Source organism: Mustelus asterias, chromosome 8, assembly GCF_964213995.1.
Source record: "Mustelus asterias chromosome 8, sMusAst1.hap1.1, whole genome shotgun sequence".
NCBI lineage: Eukaryota > Metazoa > Chordata > Chondrichthyes > Carcharhiniformes > Triakidae > Mustelus > Mustelus asterias.
This window is the reverse complement of record NC_135808.1, coordinates 23,698,691-23,715,363: the sequence shown is the minus strand read 5'-3', so window position 1 is coordinate 23,715,363 and position 16,673 is coordinate 23,698,691. Positions and strand designations below refer to the sequence as shown.

Below are 16,673 nucleotides of genomic sequence, written 5' to 3'. Positions count from 1 at the left end.
GGCTTGTGCTACCAAATAAACCTGTTGGACTTTAACCTGGTGTTGTGAGACTTCTTAATGTGCTTACCCCAGTCCAACGCCGGCATCTCCACACCATTATAACAGTACAATGGGGCCCAGTGCATCCTGGAGTACAATAAAGCCCAGTGTATCTTGGGCTATTACAGTACAGCAGGGCCTAGTGCATTCTGGGATATTACAGTACAACAAAGCCCAGTGCATCCTGGAAGTTTAGTTCAGTCAGATTAAATCAGAGTTTCAGAAAAATAATGGAACTCCTTCCATTGGAGAGAATTCATGAAAATCTGGAAATCAAATAATATAACAATGAATCATCAGCATGGATTTTGAAATGGAAAATCTTATTTTACTCCACTTTGTGAATTTTTTGAGCACGTAACAGAGGGAGGAGTCAATGGTGGTGTAACGGATGTAATTTAATATGATTTTTCAAATGAAATCGATAAGGTGACTGGTGATAGACAAATGGATAAGGTCAGAGAATGTGGAGTTAGGGATAAGTGACAGAATGGATCACTCACTGACTTTGAGACAGAAAGCAGAGAGTGTGAGGAAATTGAGTTATTCAGAGTGACGGAAGGTGGGAAATGGTGTCCCACAAGGATCAGTGCTGGGATCATCGCTGTTCACAACTTACACTCAATGATTTGGATATTGGAATCAAAAACACAATTTCTCAATTTGCAGATGGCACCAAATTGGGGGAATTATTTGATATTGAGGAGAACTGCAGGTAATTAGTAGGACATTAATAAACTTGTAGAATGGGCAAATAATTGGTGTCTGGAGTTCAGCACAGATAAACGTGAGGTAGTTTTCTGTTAAGGATGGATAAGGAGGTCACTTATTACGAGGAAGGTGTCAGTCTGGATGGGATTGAGGAACAAAGGGATCTGGGTGGACAAATACACCAATCAGTAACAGGTTAGACAAGGCCATAAACAAAACAAACAGAAAACCAGGTTTCATTTCTCGAGCGATAGAATTGTACATTCGTAATTACAATTTGTACAATTGTAAGTTATTGCTAAACCTTTATCAAAATTGGTTAGACCACATTTAGAGATTGTGTGCAGTTCCGGTCACCATTTCATACAAAGGATATAGAGTCAGGGGAGAGAGTGTCGAGAAGATTTACAGAGATGATTCCAGAAATGAGTGATAGACATCTCAGGAAAAGATTGACTGGCTGGGTCGCTGCTCTCGGGAAAACCGAAGGCTGAGGGTTGATCTAACCGAGGACTTTAAAATTATGAAAGGTTTTCATAGACAGGATACAGAGATAATGTCTCCTCTGGTGGGAAGATCGTAACTAGACGTCATCAATACAAGATACTCATCAAGAAACTCAATGGGGAATTCATGAAACCTCTTCACCCAAAGAGTGATGAGAATGTGGAGCTCGCTGCCACAGGGAGTGGCTGAACTGAACAGTATAGTTTAAGGGGAAGATAGACAAGTCACTGAGAGAGAAGGGAATAGGTAGTTAAGATGGTGGAATTAGATGTGGAAAGATGGGAAGAGCTTCAGGTGGAACTTTAACACCAGCATCAGCTGGATGGGCCGAAAGGTTGTTTTCTGTGTCGTATATCCTGTGTTTTCTAATTCTCTCTCTCACTCTTTCTCTTTCTTTCTGATTCATTCTCTCTCCATCGCTCTCGTATTCTCTTCCACTCTTCTCTTCCTATCTCTCCCACTGTCTCCTATTCTCTCCCACTCTGTCTCCCTCTGATGTACACTTATCCCTCTCCCTGATTCACTCAGTCTCTCACATTCTCTCAAAGTTCTCTCCCTCTCTCATCTCTCTCCCTCATTCTCTCTCTCTCTCTTCCTCTCACATTCTCTCCCTCTCCCTGATTCACTCAGTCTCTCTGATTCTCTCTCTCTAACAGAACCAAAGTCTCGCTCCCAGGTTGCTGTTACTGTCGGGATTGTGGTCGGGGTCCTCGTGCTCATCGCTCTCATCATTGTGGCTGTCGTCATCGACAACAAGAAAGGTAGGAATTGGAGGGAAAAGAGCAGCTCCTCACTGGGGGGAGGGATTGTGGGAGAGTATTCCAGGGTGGGGGTGGCTCAGGCTGTGGGTCTCAGGTTGGTCTGGGGGTCACAGAGTGGGTGGGAGAGTCGCAGGGTTGGGATAGGGAGGGTGAGGGGCTCATGATAAAGGGAGAGTGTCACAGAATTGTGGGAAGGGTCTCAGATTGAATGAGGAGTTCAGGATATCTGTAAGGGTTTTGGGTCAATGTGGGAGTGAGGGTCCCAGGCCAGTGGGAGTGAGGGTCCCAGGCCAGTGGGAGTGAGGGTCTCAGGCCAGTGGGAGTGAGAGTCCCAGGCCAGTGGGAGTGAGGGTCTCAGGCCAGTGGGAGTGAGGGTCTCGGGCCAGTGGGAGTGAGGGTCTCAGGCCAGTGGGAGTGAGGGTCTCAGGCCAGTGGGAGTGAGGGTCTCAGGCCAGTAGGAGTGAGGGTCTCAGGCCAGTGGGAGTGAGGGTCTCAGGCCAGTGGGAGTGAGGGTCTCGGGCCAGTGGGAGTGAGGGTATCAGGCCAGTGGGAGTGAGGGTCTCGGGCCAGTGGGAGTGAGGGTCTCGGGCCAGTGTGAGCGCCTTGCGTCAGAGTGAGAGTGAGGCTCTCGCCTCGGAGTGCGATTGAGCGTGGGAGTTTCTGGCCGGGCTCACCCCAGGACCGTAAAATCCCACCCAAGATCAACAGACCTTTGCATTGTCCTCCCCTGCCCGCTACAATTCCCATGGCAGGCGGGACGGGACAATTCCAACCTGAGGGTCTCACCCCAGTGTGGGAATGAGGGTTTCGGTTCAGGGCGGGAGTGAGGGTCTCAAGTCAGAGCATGAATGAGGGTCTCGAGTCAGGGTGGGAGTGAGGGTCTCAGATCAGCGCTGGAGTGAGAGTCTGTGGTCAGGGCTGGAATGAAGGTCTATGGTCAGGGCTGGAGTTGAGGGGTTTAGATTGTGGAGGGAGTGAAGAGTCCAGCATTCTGTTGCAGGAGCTCAGAATATGCAGAGTTGATCCTTCTAACTGGGATATTCCTGCTGGATTTAGCTGTACAATCTGGTGGGTGGGATGTGAGCTCAGTGTCTGTCTCTCGCTGTATCGTCACTAAAGAGCAGCTCATCCAATCCAACACTGAGCTTTGAGACTGGCCTTCTGGAGACGGCTGCTCCTGTACAGTCTGAGGGTGGAGACATTGTGGGTGTTGAGGTGAAGAGACATCCGGAAACATCTCACCCTGGACAGCCTCTGCTAAGCTGCTCAATTTCCTTAAGGAAGTCGGAATTCCCAAGTGTTTTCCCTGAAGTTGGTCACTGAGCTGTGTCACTCCCACAGGATTTAACATCAGTTATATTGCGCGATATGTCTGATCGTTTTCTGGATGTTTGGGGCGCGGATCTGATGGGTTTAGCTAGTGTTTGGGGTCTGATGGGTTTAGCTAGTGTTTGGGGTCTGATGGGTTTAGCTGGTGTTTGGGGGTCTGATGGGTTTAGCTGGTGTTTGGGGGTCTGATGGGTTTAACTGGTGTTTGGGGGTCTGATGGGCTTAGCTGGTGTTTGCGGGATCTGATGGGTTTCGCTGCTGTTTGGGGCTCTGATGGGTTTGGCTGGTGTTTGGGGGTCTGATGGGTTTAGCTGGTGTTTGGGGGTCTGATGGGCTTAGCTGGTGTTTGGGGGTCTGATGGGCTTAGCTGGTGTTTGCGGGATCTGATGGGTTTAGCTGCTGTTTGGGGCTATGATGGGTTTGGCTGGTGTTTGGGGGTCTGATGGGTTTAACTGGTGTTTGGGGGTCTAATGGGTTTAGCTGGTGTTTGAGGGTCTGATGGGTTTAGCTGGTGTTTGGGGGTCTGATGGGTTTAGATGGTGTTTGGGGGGTCTGATGGGTTTTGCTGGTGTTTGGGGCTCTGATGGGTTTAGCTGGTGTTTGGCGGTCTGATGGGTTTTGCTGGTGTTTGGGGCTCTGATGCGTTTAGCTGGTGTTTGGGGGTCTGATGGGTTTAGCTGGTGTTTGGCGGTCCGATGGGTTTTGCTCACAGATGCTGCCATGTGATTTCATGGAGGTAACAGCGACTGACGGATTCAAGCTCTACATATGGAACTCTGTAAATGGAACTGGGATGTTTTATCAGGGATTGCTCTGTTTGCAGCTGGAAGTTTTAATCTCTTCTGATCTGCCCTGTTTAACCTGTGTCGAGTTTAGGAATCCATTTCACTCAAGGCCGATTCACTCATTGCTTTCACTGTGAGGTGGGTGGGCTGTGGAACGAGGGGGTTCGCTCCCTGGGACAATCCCCGGGGTTTACACTGGTGCAGGTAAATTGGGAAGGAGCTGTTGTGCTGAACCCACAGGGTGGGATTGGGAGGAATGGATTGTTGGGGGTCGGGGAGTCTGTGTCCCAGAGATATATTGATGGTGTGAGGATGTTTGGTTTCTGTTTTTCAAACCAGAATCTATTTCTGCAATTTTTAACATTGTTCCAATTTCTACAATAAATGAGATTTATTTTTCACTTCCTGCCTCTGTAAAGTCTTCAGTACAAAACTGATGCCACAGGCGAGGGGCAACACCACTGTGGTGGGGAACATTTTAAGACGTAACAGAATGACACTCATTCAATCACACTTGCATTAGTATCCCAACATCATTTCACAGTAACTTCATTGCAGTGTTCATGTAAGCCTACTTGCAATACTAATGCATGAACTTAAAATTTAAACTCTCCACAAAATTCCCAGCCTGTGACCCACTCTTGCAGCTACAGTGTTTCTGTGGCTTGTCCAGGTCAGTTTCTGGTCAATGGCAACCCCCAGGATGTTCACAGTGGGGGATTCAGTGATAGTATTGCCATTGAATCACAGATAATTAAATGTTTAAAAGGCGCTAAACCACAATGCCCGTTTGCAGAGCTGGTGCAAATAAAATAGGTGAAATGGCTTCCTTCTGCCCCATAACAACTCTGGGATTCGAAATGTCAATTAAAGTGATTCAGGTTCAAAACTAATATACAACTCTTCCTCAAGTACCGCACGGATCAGTTCTTGGCCCACAATTGTTCCCTGTTTATACTGATGACATGGATGAAGCAACAGAATGTCAGGTTTCCAAATTTGCTGCTGATATTAAGATTGGTGGAAGGGCAGGGACATGATGAGAATATTGTGAATCTGCAATGGGATAAAGATAGATTGGGTGACTGGGCAAAAACCTGGCAAATGGAGTTTAATGGGGGAAGTGTGAGGTCATGCACTTTGGCAGAAGTAATCAAAATGTAGACTATTATCTAAATGGAGAGAGACTGCAGGTGAGTGAAGTTTAGAAGGATTTAGTTTTTTTAGTGCATTAATCACAAAAAGCTAGCAATCAGGTCCAACAGGTAGTTAAGAAAGCAAACGGCATTTTGGTCTTTGTTGCAAAGGGATTAGAGTTTAAAAATAGGGAGGTTTTGTTCCAATTGCATAGGGTGTTGGTGAGGCCTCACCTGAAATACTGTGTATAGTTTTGGTCCCCTTACCTACAACGGATATAGTAACAGTGGAGGCAGTCCATTCATCACCAGGCTAATTTCTGGAATGACAGGGTTGTCCTATCAAGACAGACTAAATAGTCTGGGTCTGTATTCCTTGGGGTTTAGAAGAGTGAGTGGTGACCTCATTCAAACATATAAGATCTGAGGGGGCTTGACAGGGTGAGATGTTTTCACTCGGGGGAGAGTCTCAAATATGGGGATATAGCTGCAAGATGAAGGGTCGGTCATTTCAAACTGAGATGCGTAGAAATTTCTTCTCATAGAGTGTGGTGAATCTCTGGAATCCTCTGCCCCAAAGTGGGGGGGGGGCGGGGGGGGGGGGGTGTTGGAGGCTGGGTTATTTGAAGTATTTAAAGTGGAGATGGATGAATCTTTGATAGATCAAGGAATAGACCGCTGGCTGTGGGAAATGGTAGTCATGATGTGGAGATGCCGGCGTTGGACTGGGGTGAACACAGTAAGAGTTTTAACAACACCAGGTTAAAGTCCAACAGGTTTATTTGGCAGCAAATACCATTAGCTTTCGGAGCGCTGCTCCTTCGTCAGATGGAGTGGAAATCTGCTCTCAAGCAGGACACAGAGACACAAAATCAAGTTACAGAATACTGATTAGAATGCGAATCCCTACAACCAACCAGGTCTTAAAGAGACAGATAATGTGAGTGGAGGGAGCATTCAGCACAGAATCTGCAGAATCTCACTGGCTGTCCTGTCTGGAGACAATACACATCTCTGTAACCTGTGCTTAATGCTCCCTCCACTCATGTCAGGCATGTCACACACACACACACACACACACAGGCAATAAGCTTAACAGTGGTTTACTGCATTCACCCCCTGCTTTTAAAAAAGAGTCTGGCGGGGGTGAGGTGGGTGGAACGATATTTACAGAATTACAAATTCAGTCTCTCTGGGGGCTTGATCTGCCACTGCGACCGCCGTAGTGTCAGTTGTGGTGTCGGTTCCGGTGGCCGCGGTGTTGGTTCAGGCGCCAGGCCATAGTCGCTCGAGTCGTCTGTAGTCCCTTCCGATTGTCAGGTGCGTGGTGGCGGCTCCTGGGGCTCAGGCGTGCTGTATACGGGGGTTGAGGGTGTGGGGTTGTGGGTCGTCGTGGTCCCTGGGGCACCTGCGGGTGCCAGGTCTTGAATGGAGACCGTGTCCTCCCGCCCGTCGGGGTACGCCACATAGGCGTATTGGGGGTTGGCGTGGAGGAGCTGGACCCTTTCGACCAGGGGGTCCGACTTATGGGTTCTCACGTGCTTCCGGAGCAGGACAGGGCTTGGGGACATCAGCCACGACGGTAGTGAGGTCCCAGAGGAGGACTTCCTGGGGAAAACAAACATTCTTTCGTGAGGGGTAGCATTGGTAGCTGTGCAAAGGAGTGATCTAATCGAGTGTAGCGCATCAGGGAGGACCTCTTGCCAGCGGATGACTGGAAGACCTTTAGACCTCAGAGCTAGTAAAACGGCCTTCCAGATTGTCGCGTTCTCCCTCTCTACCTGTCCGTTCCCCTGGGGTTGTAGCTGGTGGTCCTACTCGAGGCTATGCCTTTGGAGAGCAGGTACTGTCGCAGCTCATCACTCATAAAGGAGGATCCCTGGTCGCTATGGATATAGCTAGGGAAACCGAACAGGGTGAAGAGGCTGTGCACGGCCCTGATGACCGTGGCCGAGGTCATATCCGGGCAGGGAATAGCAAAGGGGAAACGTGAATATTCGTCAATGACGTTGAGGAAGTATACGTTGCGGTCAGAAGAGGGGAGGGGGCCTTTGAAGTCGACGCTTAGGGTGGCCTTTATGAGGTGTGCTCTGTCTGGCCGATAGAAGTGCGGCTTGCACTCTGCGCAGACCTGGCAGTGTCTGGTTATAGACCTGACTTCCTCAATGGAGTAGGGCAGGTTACGGGCTTTAATGAAGTGAAAAAACCTGGTGACCCCCAGGTGGCAGAGGTCATTGTGGAGAGTCTGCAATTGGTCTATTTGTGCGCTGGCACATATTCCCCGGGACAGGGCGTCTGGGGGCTCATTGAGCTTCCCGGGCCGGTATAAGATGTCGTAATTGTAGGTGGAAAGCTCAATTCTCCATCTCAATATTTTATCATTTTTGATCTTGCCCGGCTGCGTGTTGTTAAACATGAATGCAACTGACCGTTGGTCCGTGAGTAGGGTGAATCGTTTACCAGCTAAGTAGTGACGCCAGTGCCGTACAGCTTCCACTATGGCTTGGGCCTCCTTTTCGACAGAGGACTGTTGAATTTCAGGGCCTTGGAGGGTTCATGAGAAGAAGGCCATGGGTCTGCCCGCCTGGTTAAGGGTGGCGGCTCGGGCGAAGACAGACGCATCGCTCTCCACCTGGAACGGGATGGATTCGTCTACAGCGTGCATCGTGGCCTTCACGATGTCTGCTTTGATGCAGTCGAAGGCCAGGCAGGCCTCTGCCGTCAGGGGAAAAGAGGTGGATTTGATGAGCGGACGGGCTTTATCCGCATAATTGGGGACCCACTGGGCATAATATGAGAAGAAGCCCAGGCATCTCCTCAGGGCTTTGAGGCTGGTGGGGAGGGGAAGTTCCAGGAGGAGACGCATGCAGTCGGGATCGGGACCGATGACCCCGTTTTCCACAACACAACCAAGGATGGCAAGGCGGCGTGTGCGGAATACGCACTTCTCCTTATTATTGGTCAGATTTAGGAGTGTGGCGGTGTGGAGGAAGTTGTGGAAGTTGGCGTCGTGGTCCTGCTGATCATGGCCGCAGATGGTGACGTTATCTAGGTATGGGAAGGTGGCCCGCAACCCATTCTGGTCTACCATTCGGTCCATCTCACGCTGGAAAACCAAGACCCCGTTGGTGACGCCGAAGGGGATCCTAAGGAAGTGATACAGGCGGCCATCCGCCTCGAAGGCAGTATATTGGCGGTCCTCCGGGCGGATAGGGAGTTGGTGGTAAGCAGATTTTAAGTCGATGGTGGAGAACACCCGATATTGCGCAATCTGATTAACCATGTCAGATATGCGGGGAAGGGGGTACGCGTCCAGCTGCATGTCGCGGTTTATGGTCTGACTGTACTCAATGACCATGCGATGTTTCTCCCCAGTCTTAACAACTCCTACTTGGTGTGGTGAACCATCGTTGGTTCCCACTGTGGGATTGTTCTAATGTTGTTGTTGGGCTAGGGTGGGATTGATACACCTGTGGTTGTTACTGTTGTGGCACATCCCAGTCGGGCTCCGCCTCCTGGGAGAGGTATAAGACTCCCTGCTCGGGCGGGACCTCTTCAGTCTGGGATAGTGTGTTAAAGTTCTGTTAGTTCCATTGTTAGTTAATAAAAGCCTTCTTTTACCGAAGCTTAGTGCCTCGTGTCCAATTGATGCGCATCACTTGGGCTCTCCAGGGGCTGGTACTGGCCTCAATGATCCCCTCCCCTAGGAGCCGTTGTACTTCGGACCTGATAAAAGCCCTGTCTCCAGCACTGTACCGTCTGCTCTTGGTGGCGATGGGCTTGCAATCGGGGGTGAGATTTTCAAACAGTGAGGGAGGGACGACTTTAAGGCATGAGAGGCTGCAGGTGGTGCACGGTGGGCGATCTAAGAACTGGTGATTGCAAACAGAGAGTGGGGGAAAAGGCCCATTATACTCCATGGTGACACTCTTAAGGTGACACAGGAAATCTAGCCCCAGGAGTACGGCAGCGCAGAGTTGTGGCAGCATGAGGAGCCTGAAGTTTTTGTACACTGTGCCCCGTACAGTCAGGGTCGCCACGCAGTTCCCGAGGACATCCACCGAGTGGGACTTTGAAGCCATGGAGATCGTTTTCTTCACTGGCAGTACTGAAAGGGCGTAGCGACTCACTGTGTGACGGTGAATAAAGCTCTCTGTACTCCCACAGTCAAATAAACAGTTTGTAGTGCGACCGTTTACCTCAATGTCCATCATGGACCTGGTGAGTTGGTGAGGCCTGGATTGGTCCAGCGTAACCGAAGCCACTGTTGGATTTTGCGACGCGGCTGACGGCGTCCAAGATGGCGGCTTGCACGGCCCACACGTGGCTGATGGCATCCAAGATGGTGGCCCGCATGGCCCACACGTGGCTGACGGCATCCAAGATGGCGGCCCGCACGGCCCACACGCGGCTAATGGCGTCCAAGATGGCGGCCCGCATGGCTCACACGCAGCTACCGGTGCCCAAGGTGGCAGCCCCCATGGGTCGCACGCGGTGCTACTGGGCTTGGAGGTCGACTTTGCCCTGCATACCTTAGTGTAATGGCCCTTCTTTCCACACCCGGAGCAGATCGCATCCTTCGCCGGGCAGCGTTGTCGGGGGTGCTTCCCCAGGCTGCAGAAGTAGCACTTCGGGCCTCCAGAGACTGCCGCAGCGGTCGCGTCATTAGTGGGACGTGGCGTGGTGTAGGCCTGCGGCCCTCCCGAGTACAGAGGTGGCGGCGACTGCAGCATCCATGATGCGCCCCCGTGGTCGGGGGTGTAGGCCTCGAGATTACGGTAGGCCACATCTAACGAGTTGGCAAGCGCTACAGTCTTTTGTAGGTCCAGCTCACCCTGTTCCAGCAGTCGTTGTCGGATATAGTTTGACCTGACACCCATGACATAGGCATCTCTGATTAAGTCCTCAGTGTTTTGGGCAGCTGTTATGGCCTTGCAGTTGCAGGCCCTGCCAAGTGCTCGCATCGCACACAATAATTGATCGCCCGATTCTCCTGGCTGTTGTCTGCGAGTAGCCAGAAGATGTCTGGCGTAGATTACATTAGTCTGTTTGTTGTACTGGCCTTTTAAAAGTTCAATCGCATCCTCGTAAGTTTCAGCGTCTCTAATCATCGAGAATACTTGATCGCTTACCCGGGCGTGGAGCACGTGTAGCTTGTCGGTTTCGGTCCGGATGATGGAGGAGGCGGCGGTGAGGAAAGTTTCGAAACATCGCAGCCAGTGATCAAAGCTGTTAGAGGCTCCTACGGCTTGAGGATTCAATTCTAATCTATCGGGTTTTAGTATCTGCTCCATCCCAAAACATTTTGCGAATAAAATTGATGCGCCATCAATCAAGCAAAGACTAGTTTGTATGCAAGAACAAATAGGCTTTTATTAGCAAAAGACTTGGAGCACACCCATGCTGATGAACTGGTCCCGAGACTGAGGCAGGGGGGTTGGGAGCAGTCACCTTTATACCTGGACCAGGGGGGGAGGAGTCTCAGGCAGGGCCGGCAGGAGCATGCCCAGGCATGTCACACACACACACACACACACACAGGCAATAGCTTAACAGTGGTTTACCGCACTCCAATTGCAGATATATACAAACAACAACTGACCTCCAAGCAAGCTGAACGGTTTCGCAGGAAGTTGCACGCGGGCGATTATAGCCTTTGGACCATTGTATAACGGTCGCGCGGGATATTAGTAAGTGATAAGATTCTTTTCATGCTGATACTCACGACCCTGGCCCTGTTAGCCATAGCGGGAAAGTATAAATTGTATTATGAGGAGTTAGGAATGAAGCACAATGATCATCTCTGTCACGATGACTCTGTCCATTGTATGAACACCTTTGTGTATATGTCTTATCTGTATGCATCACAATCAAATCTGAGCAAGTGCTGGGTCTGTTCACACATTCCCATGCATGGAGGAAAGGGAGGAATTCCCTTATTTCCTATCCCTTTATCAGCTCCAGAAGTAATTGAATGGGTTTTAAATCAGAATGGAACCCAGGAAGGAAACTGACATTTAAAAACCCATCGGGTACCACTATGCAGGGTATCAGCAACAGCGATGTTGTTTCAAGGCTAGGGGGTGGAGGGTGCACTTTATCGTCCTTTAAGAAACATGACCAACCCAACTAAGACAGATCAGATTCCCCACCCGACTTCATTGTGAAAAATCAACAAAGGGGAGTTATCTGCCTGACAAGAAATGGAACCACACCTGTTGGCCGTAGCTACTGTATACAGCAGGTTGATATCACGGATGACACTGAGGCCATGATACAGGTCACAATCCAGTGCCCCATAGCCACCGTCCCGGTTAGCCTCTCCTCCGCTTATATAAGCGAGGTGACTGCATATAATGGTACCTATTTTGTCTGTGGAAACAATGCCTATCCGTGGCTTCCCTGGAATTGGACAGGATCATGTTATTTGGCATATGTGGTGCCTTATATTCACCATTACACTGACTTATGGGACCACCCCGAGATACACCTGCTTAGGGCTAAGCGAGCCATTAGTGAGACAGAACGATTCTTCATGATAGCTTACCCATTTTTTGGGACGGCAAAGGCAGCACAGGAACTTATACGGATGGCCTCAACCCAAGAGAAAATTGCAAATGAGGCTAAAAATGGGTTCGAGGAGGTGAGCACAGCCGTCTCTGAAATATCAGCAGTGGTCGTAGCTATTCGGACTGTGGCGTTACAGAACCGATTAGCACTCGATTATATGCCAGCCTCCCAAGGAGGAACATGTGCCATAGTTGGCTCTGAATGCTGTACGTATATTCCCGATGCTTCGGAGAATATAACTCGCTTGGCAGATCATATTAAACACGTGACAAAATCAATACAGGATAAGGGGAACCAATATCACAATTATAACCCTCTGGGCTGGCTGGGGCAATGGTTCGGGTCGTGGGGTTCATACCTGATGCCTGGATTGATTGTATTAATTGCAATTGTAATTACTTGCTGTGTTTGTATGGCATTATTGAACGCCTGTAGCAAAACAGTAACAGCGCGAATTATGACGGTCGCAAGTGTACAGGTGGAGGGGGCAGACCTCCCAACGAAGGAGCGAGGCCCATTTCCCGATAACATGTGGTTCTGAGTTGGTCATAGGTGCCATGTTTGGACCTGGCACCTGACCAAAAGGGGGAAAATGAAGACGGGAATGGGTTAATGAATCTTGGAATACTTAAACATTGAGACTCACCTCTGTAATACTTAAGAGATTCGTGAGAAGTACTGGAGAATTCATTGTTTTTGTTAGAATTAATTGTTTTGGTGCATCCAGACCAGATAAGAGGAACAGCTATCCCTATTGTCTCCAGCCTATCGTATTCAGGAATGTGGTTAATGCAGCGTATACGCGAAACAGTCTCCATTTTCATGTACTTTTGTTTAATACGGTGAAGCTGACATGTATGCCTTCTGTCTTTGTATAACAAAAGATTTATATATTCATTATATGCTATGCATCTATACTATTTTAAACTGATATAAATTGCTGTAATAAACTCTTGTGTTTTAATTAACCTGTTTGTGCAAAATTTGTGATGTTGTTTCAAGGCTGTGCGTAACGTAGAGGGATGGAACAGAAACAATCGCCTTGGAGATTGCCACGATTGAACAAACTACACAACAGAAGAAAGTGCCAATGCAGCAAGAATCCCACAATGAATGAGGAACAGTGACAGCCATCCTGGAGAATTGGGGAATGTAATTAAGGGCGGGAACCAGGATGTATAAATGTTTGCCCTTAACTTATATTCGAGGAGAGGCCCGAGACCATGTTAGGAATTGGACCTCTCCCACAATTGTGAAAATAAACCTGCATTTTGATCCACTAATAGTGTCAGAGGTTTTTTTTACCGACAACAGCTCCAAAATTGGTGGTGCAGTGGACATTGAAGAAGGTTTCTTTCCCTGAAGCGTAGGAGAATGTGATGACCTTATAGAGGTTTATAAAATCATGAGGAACATAGATAAGGTAAAGAGACAAGGCCTTTTCCCCAGGGTAGACGAGTCTAAAACTAAAGGCTATAGGTTAAAGGTGAGAAGAAGAAGTATAAAAAGGGACTAAAAGGGGCAATGATTTCACACAGATGGTGGTGGTGTGTATATGGAATGAGAGGCCAGAAGAGGTGGCTAACGTGGGTACAATTACAACATTTAAAATCAATTTGGACAGGTACATAGATGCGAAAGGTTTAGAGGAGTATGGGCCAAATGCAAGCAAATGCGACTGGTTCAGTAAAGAAAGCCTGATGGGCATGTACGAGTTGGGTCGAATGGCCTGTTTCTGTGCTGTATATCTCTATGACTGCGAGTGAATAGTTAGATCAGACCTGCTCCTGTTCTGAATGTCCTTCCCTCTGTCACTGCATCAAACTCCTTCCAGCTGATTCTACCCGGCAACTGATGATGTCAGCAGCTGTATTTATCTGATTGCAGTAAGAGTTTTAACAACACCAGGTTAAAGTCCAACAGGTTTATTTGGTAGCAAATACCATTAGCTTTCGGAACGCTGCTCCTTCGTCAGATGGAGTGAAAATCATCATGACTTTACCTGATTGTCATGATGTGGAGATGCCGGCGTTGGACTGGGGTAAACACAGTAAGAAGTTTAACAACACCAGGTTAAAGTCCAACAGGTTTATTTGGTAGCAAAAGCCACACAAGCTTTCGAGGCTCTGAGCCCCTTCTTCAGGTGAGTGGGAATTCTGTTCACAAACAGTTTGTGAACAGAATTCCCACTCACCTGAAGAAGGGGCTCAGAGCCTCGAAAGCTTGTGTGGCTTTTGCTACCAAATAAACCTGTTGGACTTTAACCTGGTGTTGTTAAACTTTTTACCTGATTGGACAGTTCTCAACATCGAGGCAGTTTCTCATCCTGTTTGTGTCTATTCTGCCGGAGACTGATGACTCACTGAATCTCTTTATACTGATTGGTTCAGTCCGATTTTGTGTCCAATCAGATTGCGGCTCAGTGTAAACAGGAAAAGGCAGAAGGAGTGAGTTGAGAAAATGGCCTTTCTTCGAAAAAGAGTTTCCTCCAAATGTTTCTCCAACATGAGGGAAGCAGCAATGATTGGACTGATAGAGCTGGTCCTTCTGTGTGGAGAGCTGTCTGCAGGTGAGTGATGGGGTGTGAGAGGGGCAATGCCAGGCTGGGTACTGGGGCATTAACCCTGGGTCAGTGAGTGATGGGGTGTTAGAGGGGCAATGCCAGGCTGGGTACTGGGGCATTAACCCTGGGTCAGTGAGTGATGGGGTGTGAGAGGGGCAATGCCAGGCTGGGTACTGGGGCATTAACCCTGGGTCAGTGAGTGATGGGGTGTGAGAGAGGCAATGCCAGGCTGGGTGGAGGTCTTGCTCTCGGTTTGGAATCAGTGTTTTGGGGTTCATGCCCTGATCTGTGTGTGTGTGTGTGTGTGTGAGTGTGTTGGTGTTTTTCGGGTGTCTATTCTGAATTCTCTCTCTCTATATTTCAGGCTCTCACTCTCTCCGGTATTTCTTCACGGGAATGACTCCGATCCCGGATTTCCCGGAGTTTGTGGCTGTCGGTTATGTGGACGGTGTCCAGTTTGTTGTGTACGACAGCGATCGGAGGGAGCTGATCCCCCGGGAGCAGTGGATGGTGGAGAGCGAGGGTCGGGCAGCCTGGGAGCGGAAGAAGATTCTCACACAGAAGCAGGAGATGTACTCCAAACTTACTATTCCGCGCTTCATGACCCGCACCAACCAGACAGGAGGTGAGTGCTCACTCTCCCAGCACCCGGGGATCCAGGTGGGAATGAGGAGAAACCCAGAGTGGATCAGGAACCGGGGGCCAGAGGTTGATTGGCTGCGATTGGAGATGTGACAGGAAATGTGATTGGCTGTGAATGTGTGGAGGGATTGAGGCTGGCTCTGATTGGCTGTGCAGTTGGGATCGCCCATTGGGACTGTCTCTGATTGTCTGTTTGTGTTTCTGATCCACAGGGATCCATGTCTACCAGCTGATGACTGGCTGTGACCTGAGGGATGATGGGACCACGAGTGGATTCAACCAGTTTGGGTGGGACGGAGATGATTTTATCAGCTTCGACAAGGATCACATGGTGTGGGTGACCCCGGTCCCCTGGGGAGAGATCATCAAAAACAATTTAGACAGGAACATGGCCAATAGCAAGCAATGGAAACATTACCTGGAGGTGGAGTGTGTTGAGTGGCTGAGAAAATACCTGGAGTACGGACAGAGAGAATTGAGAGTCGGTGAGTGAGGGGGGGAGTGAGAGTCGGTGAATGAGGGGGGGAGTGAGAGTCGATGAGTGAGGGGGGAGTGAGAATTGGTGAGTGAGGGGGGAGTGAGAGTCGGTGAGTGAGGGGGGAGTGAGAGTCGGTGAAGAGGGGGGAGTGAGAGTCGGTGAGTGAGGGGGGGTGAGAGTCGGTGAGTGAGGGGGGGTGAGAGTCGGTGAAGGGGGTGATGCCGGGACTCTCTATCTCGAGGTTCCTGTCCTGACTGCTCTTTCTTTCTCTCTCAGTTGCCCCTGTCGTGTCCTTTACCCGTCTGGGTGATTCTAACCGGCTGTCCTGTGCCGTCACCGGGTTTTACCCTCAAGCCATCGAGGTGAATCTGTGGAGAGACGGAGTGGTGATTGATGAGACTCTGTCCACTGGGATCTTACCCAATCACGACAGCACCTACCAGATCCGGAAATGGGTAGAGTTTGATCCAGAGGACCAGGCCGTGTATTCCTGTCGGGTGGAACACAGCGGGATGAATGAGACACTGGTGGTGATTTACGGTAAGACTGTTTCTCACTGTGAGAGAGGACCCAGCCTCAGACCAGGATCACAGGAGTGAGGGTCAGTGCTGAGCTGTCAGCCCAGGACAGCCTGAGGCCCAAGATACAGAGAGGGAAATAAATATTAATCTTCAATGCGTTGTATATCTTGGCACCACCATTCGAGGGAAATAATTGTGTGTCCATGGATTTGACATGAAACATACCCCACTGTATCCTGCTGTATTACAGAGCAACAGGATCCAGTGTCTTCTGGGATATTACAAGATGGATAAGGCCGGGTGTACCTTGGGATATTAGAGCTTGACCGGGCCCAGTGCATCCTGGGAAATAACTGGGCGTACAGGACCCATTGCGTTATTGGACATTACAGTGGGACAGGGCGCTGTGTATCATGAGACCCTTTAGTTGGTCAGGGCCCAGTGTTTCCTGCGATATTACAGTCGGGACAAGGCCAAGTGTATCCTCGGATGTTACTGTGCACAAGGGCCTGGTTTAATTGGGATATTAGAGTATGACAGAGCCCAGTGTGTCCAGAGATATTATTGTACAACAAGACCCAGTGCATTCTGGGATATTTTGCACGGGCAGCAGTGTATCCTGGGATTACAA

The 16,673-nt window shown here is 49.4% G+C and overlaps 2 protein-coding genes across 2 annotated transcripts in view; both read left to right on the top strand.

Annotated features, from left to right (window-relative positions):
• The window catches only part of LOC144496917 (popy class I histocompatibility antigen, alpha chain E-like), an 820,139-nt gene that overhangs the window by 792,404 nt on the left and 11,062 nt on the right, over window positions 1–16,673 (top strand). The window lies entirely within an intron of this gene.
• The window catches only part of LOC144496924 (class I histocompatibility antigen, F10 alpha chain-like), a 329,140-nt gene continuing 326,728 nt past the window's right edge, over window positions 14,262–16,673 (top strand). The window contains exons 1-4 of the mRNA XM_078217543.1: window positions 14,262–14,407; window positions 14,766–15,026; window positions 15,256–15,528; window positions 15,798–16,061. Of these exons, the coding sequence (XP_078073669.1) occupies window positions 14,299–14,407; window positions 14,766–15,026; window positions 15,256–15,528; window positions 15,798–16,061 (907 nt within the window). The 5' untranslated portion in view covers window positions 14,262–14,298. The remainder of the gene's footprint in view (window positions 14,408–14,765; window positions 15,027–15,255; window positions 15,529–15,797; window positions 16,062–16,673) is intronic.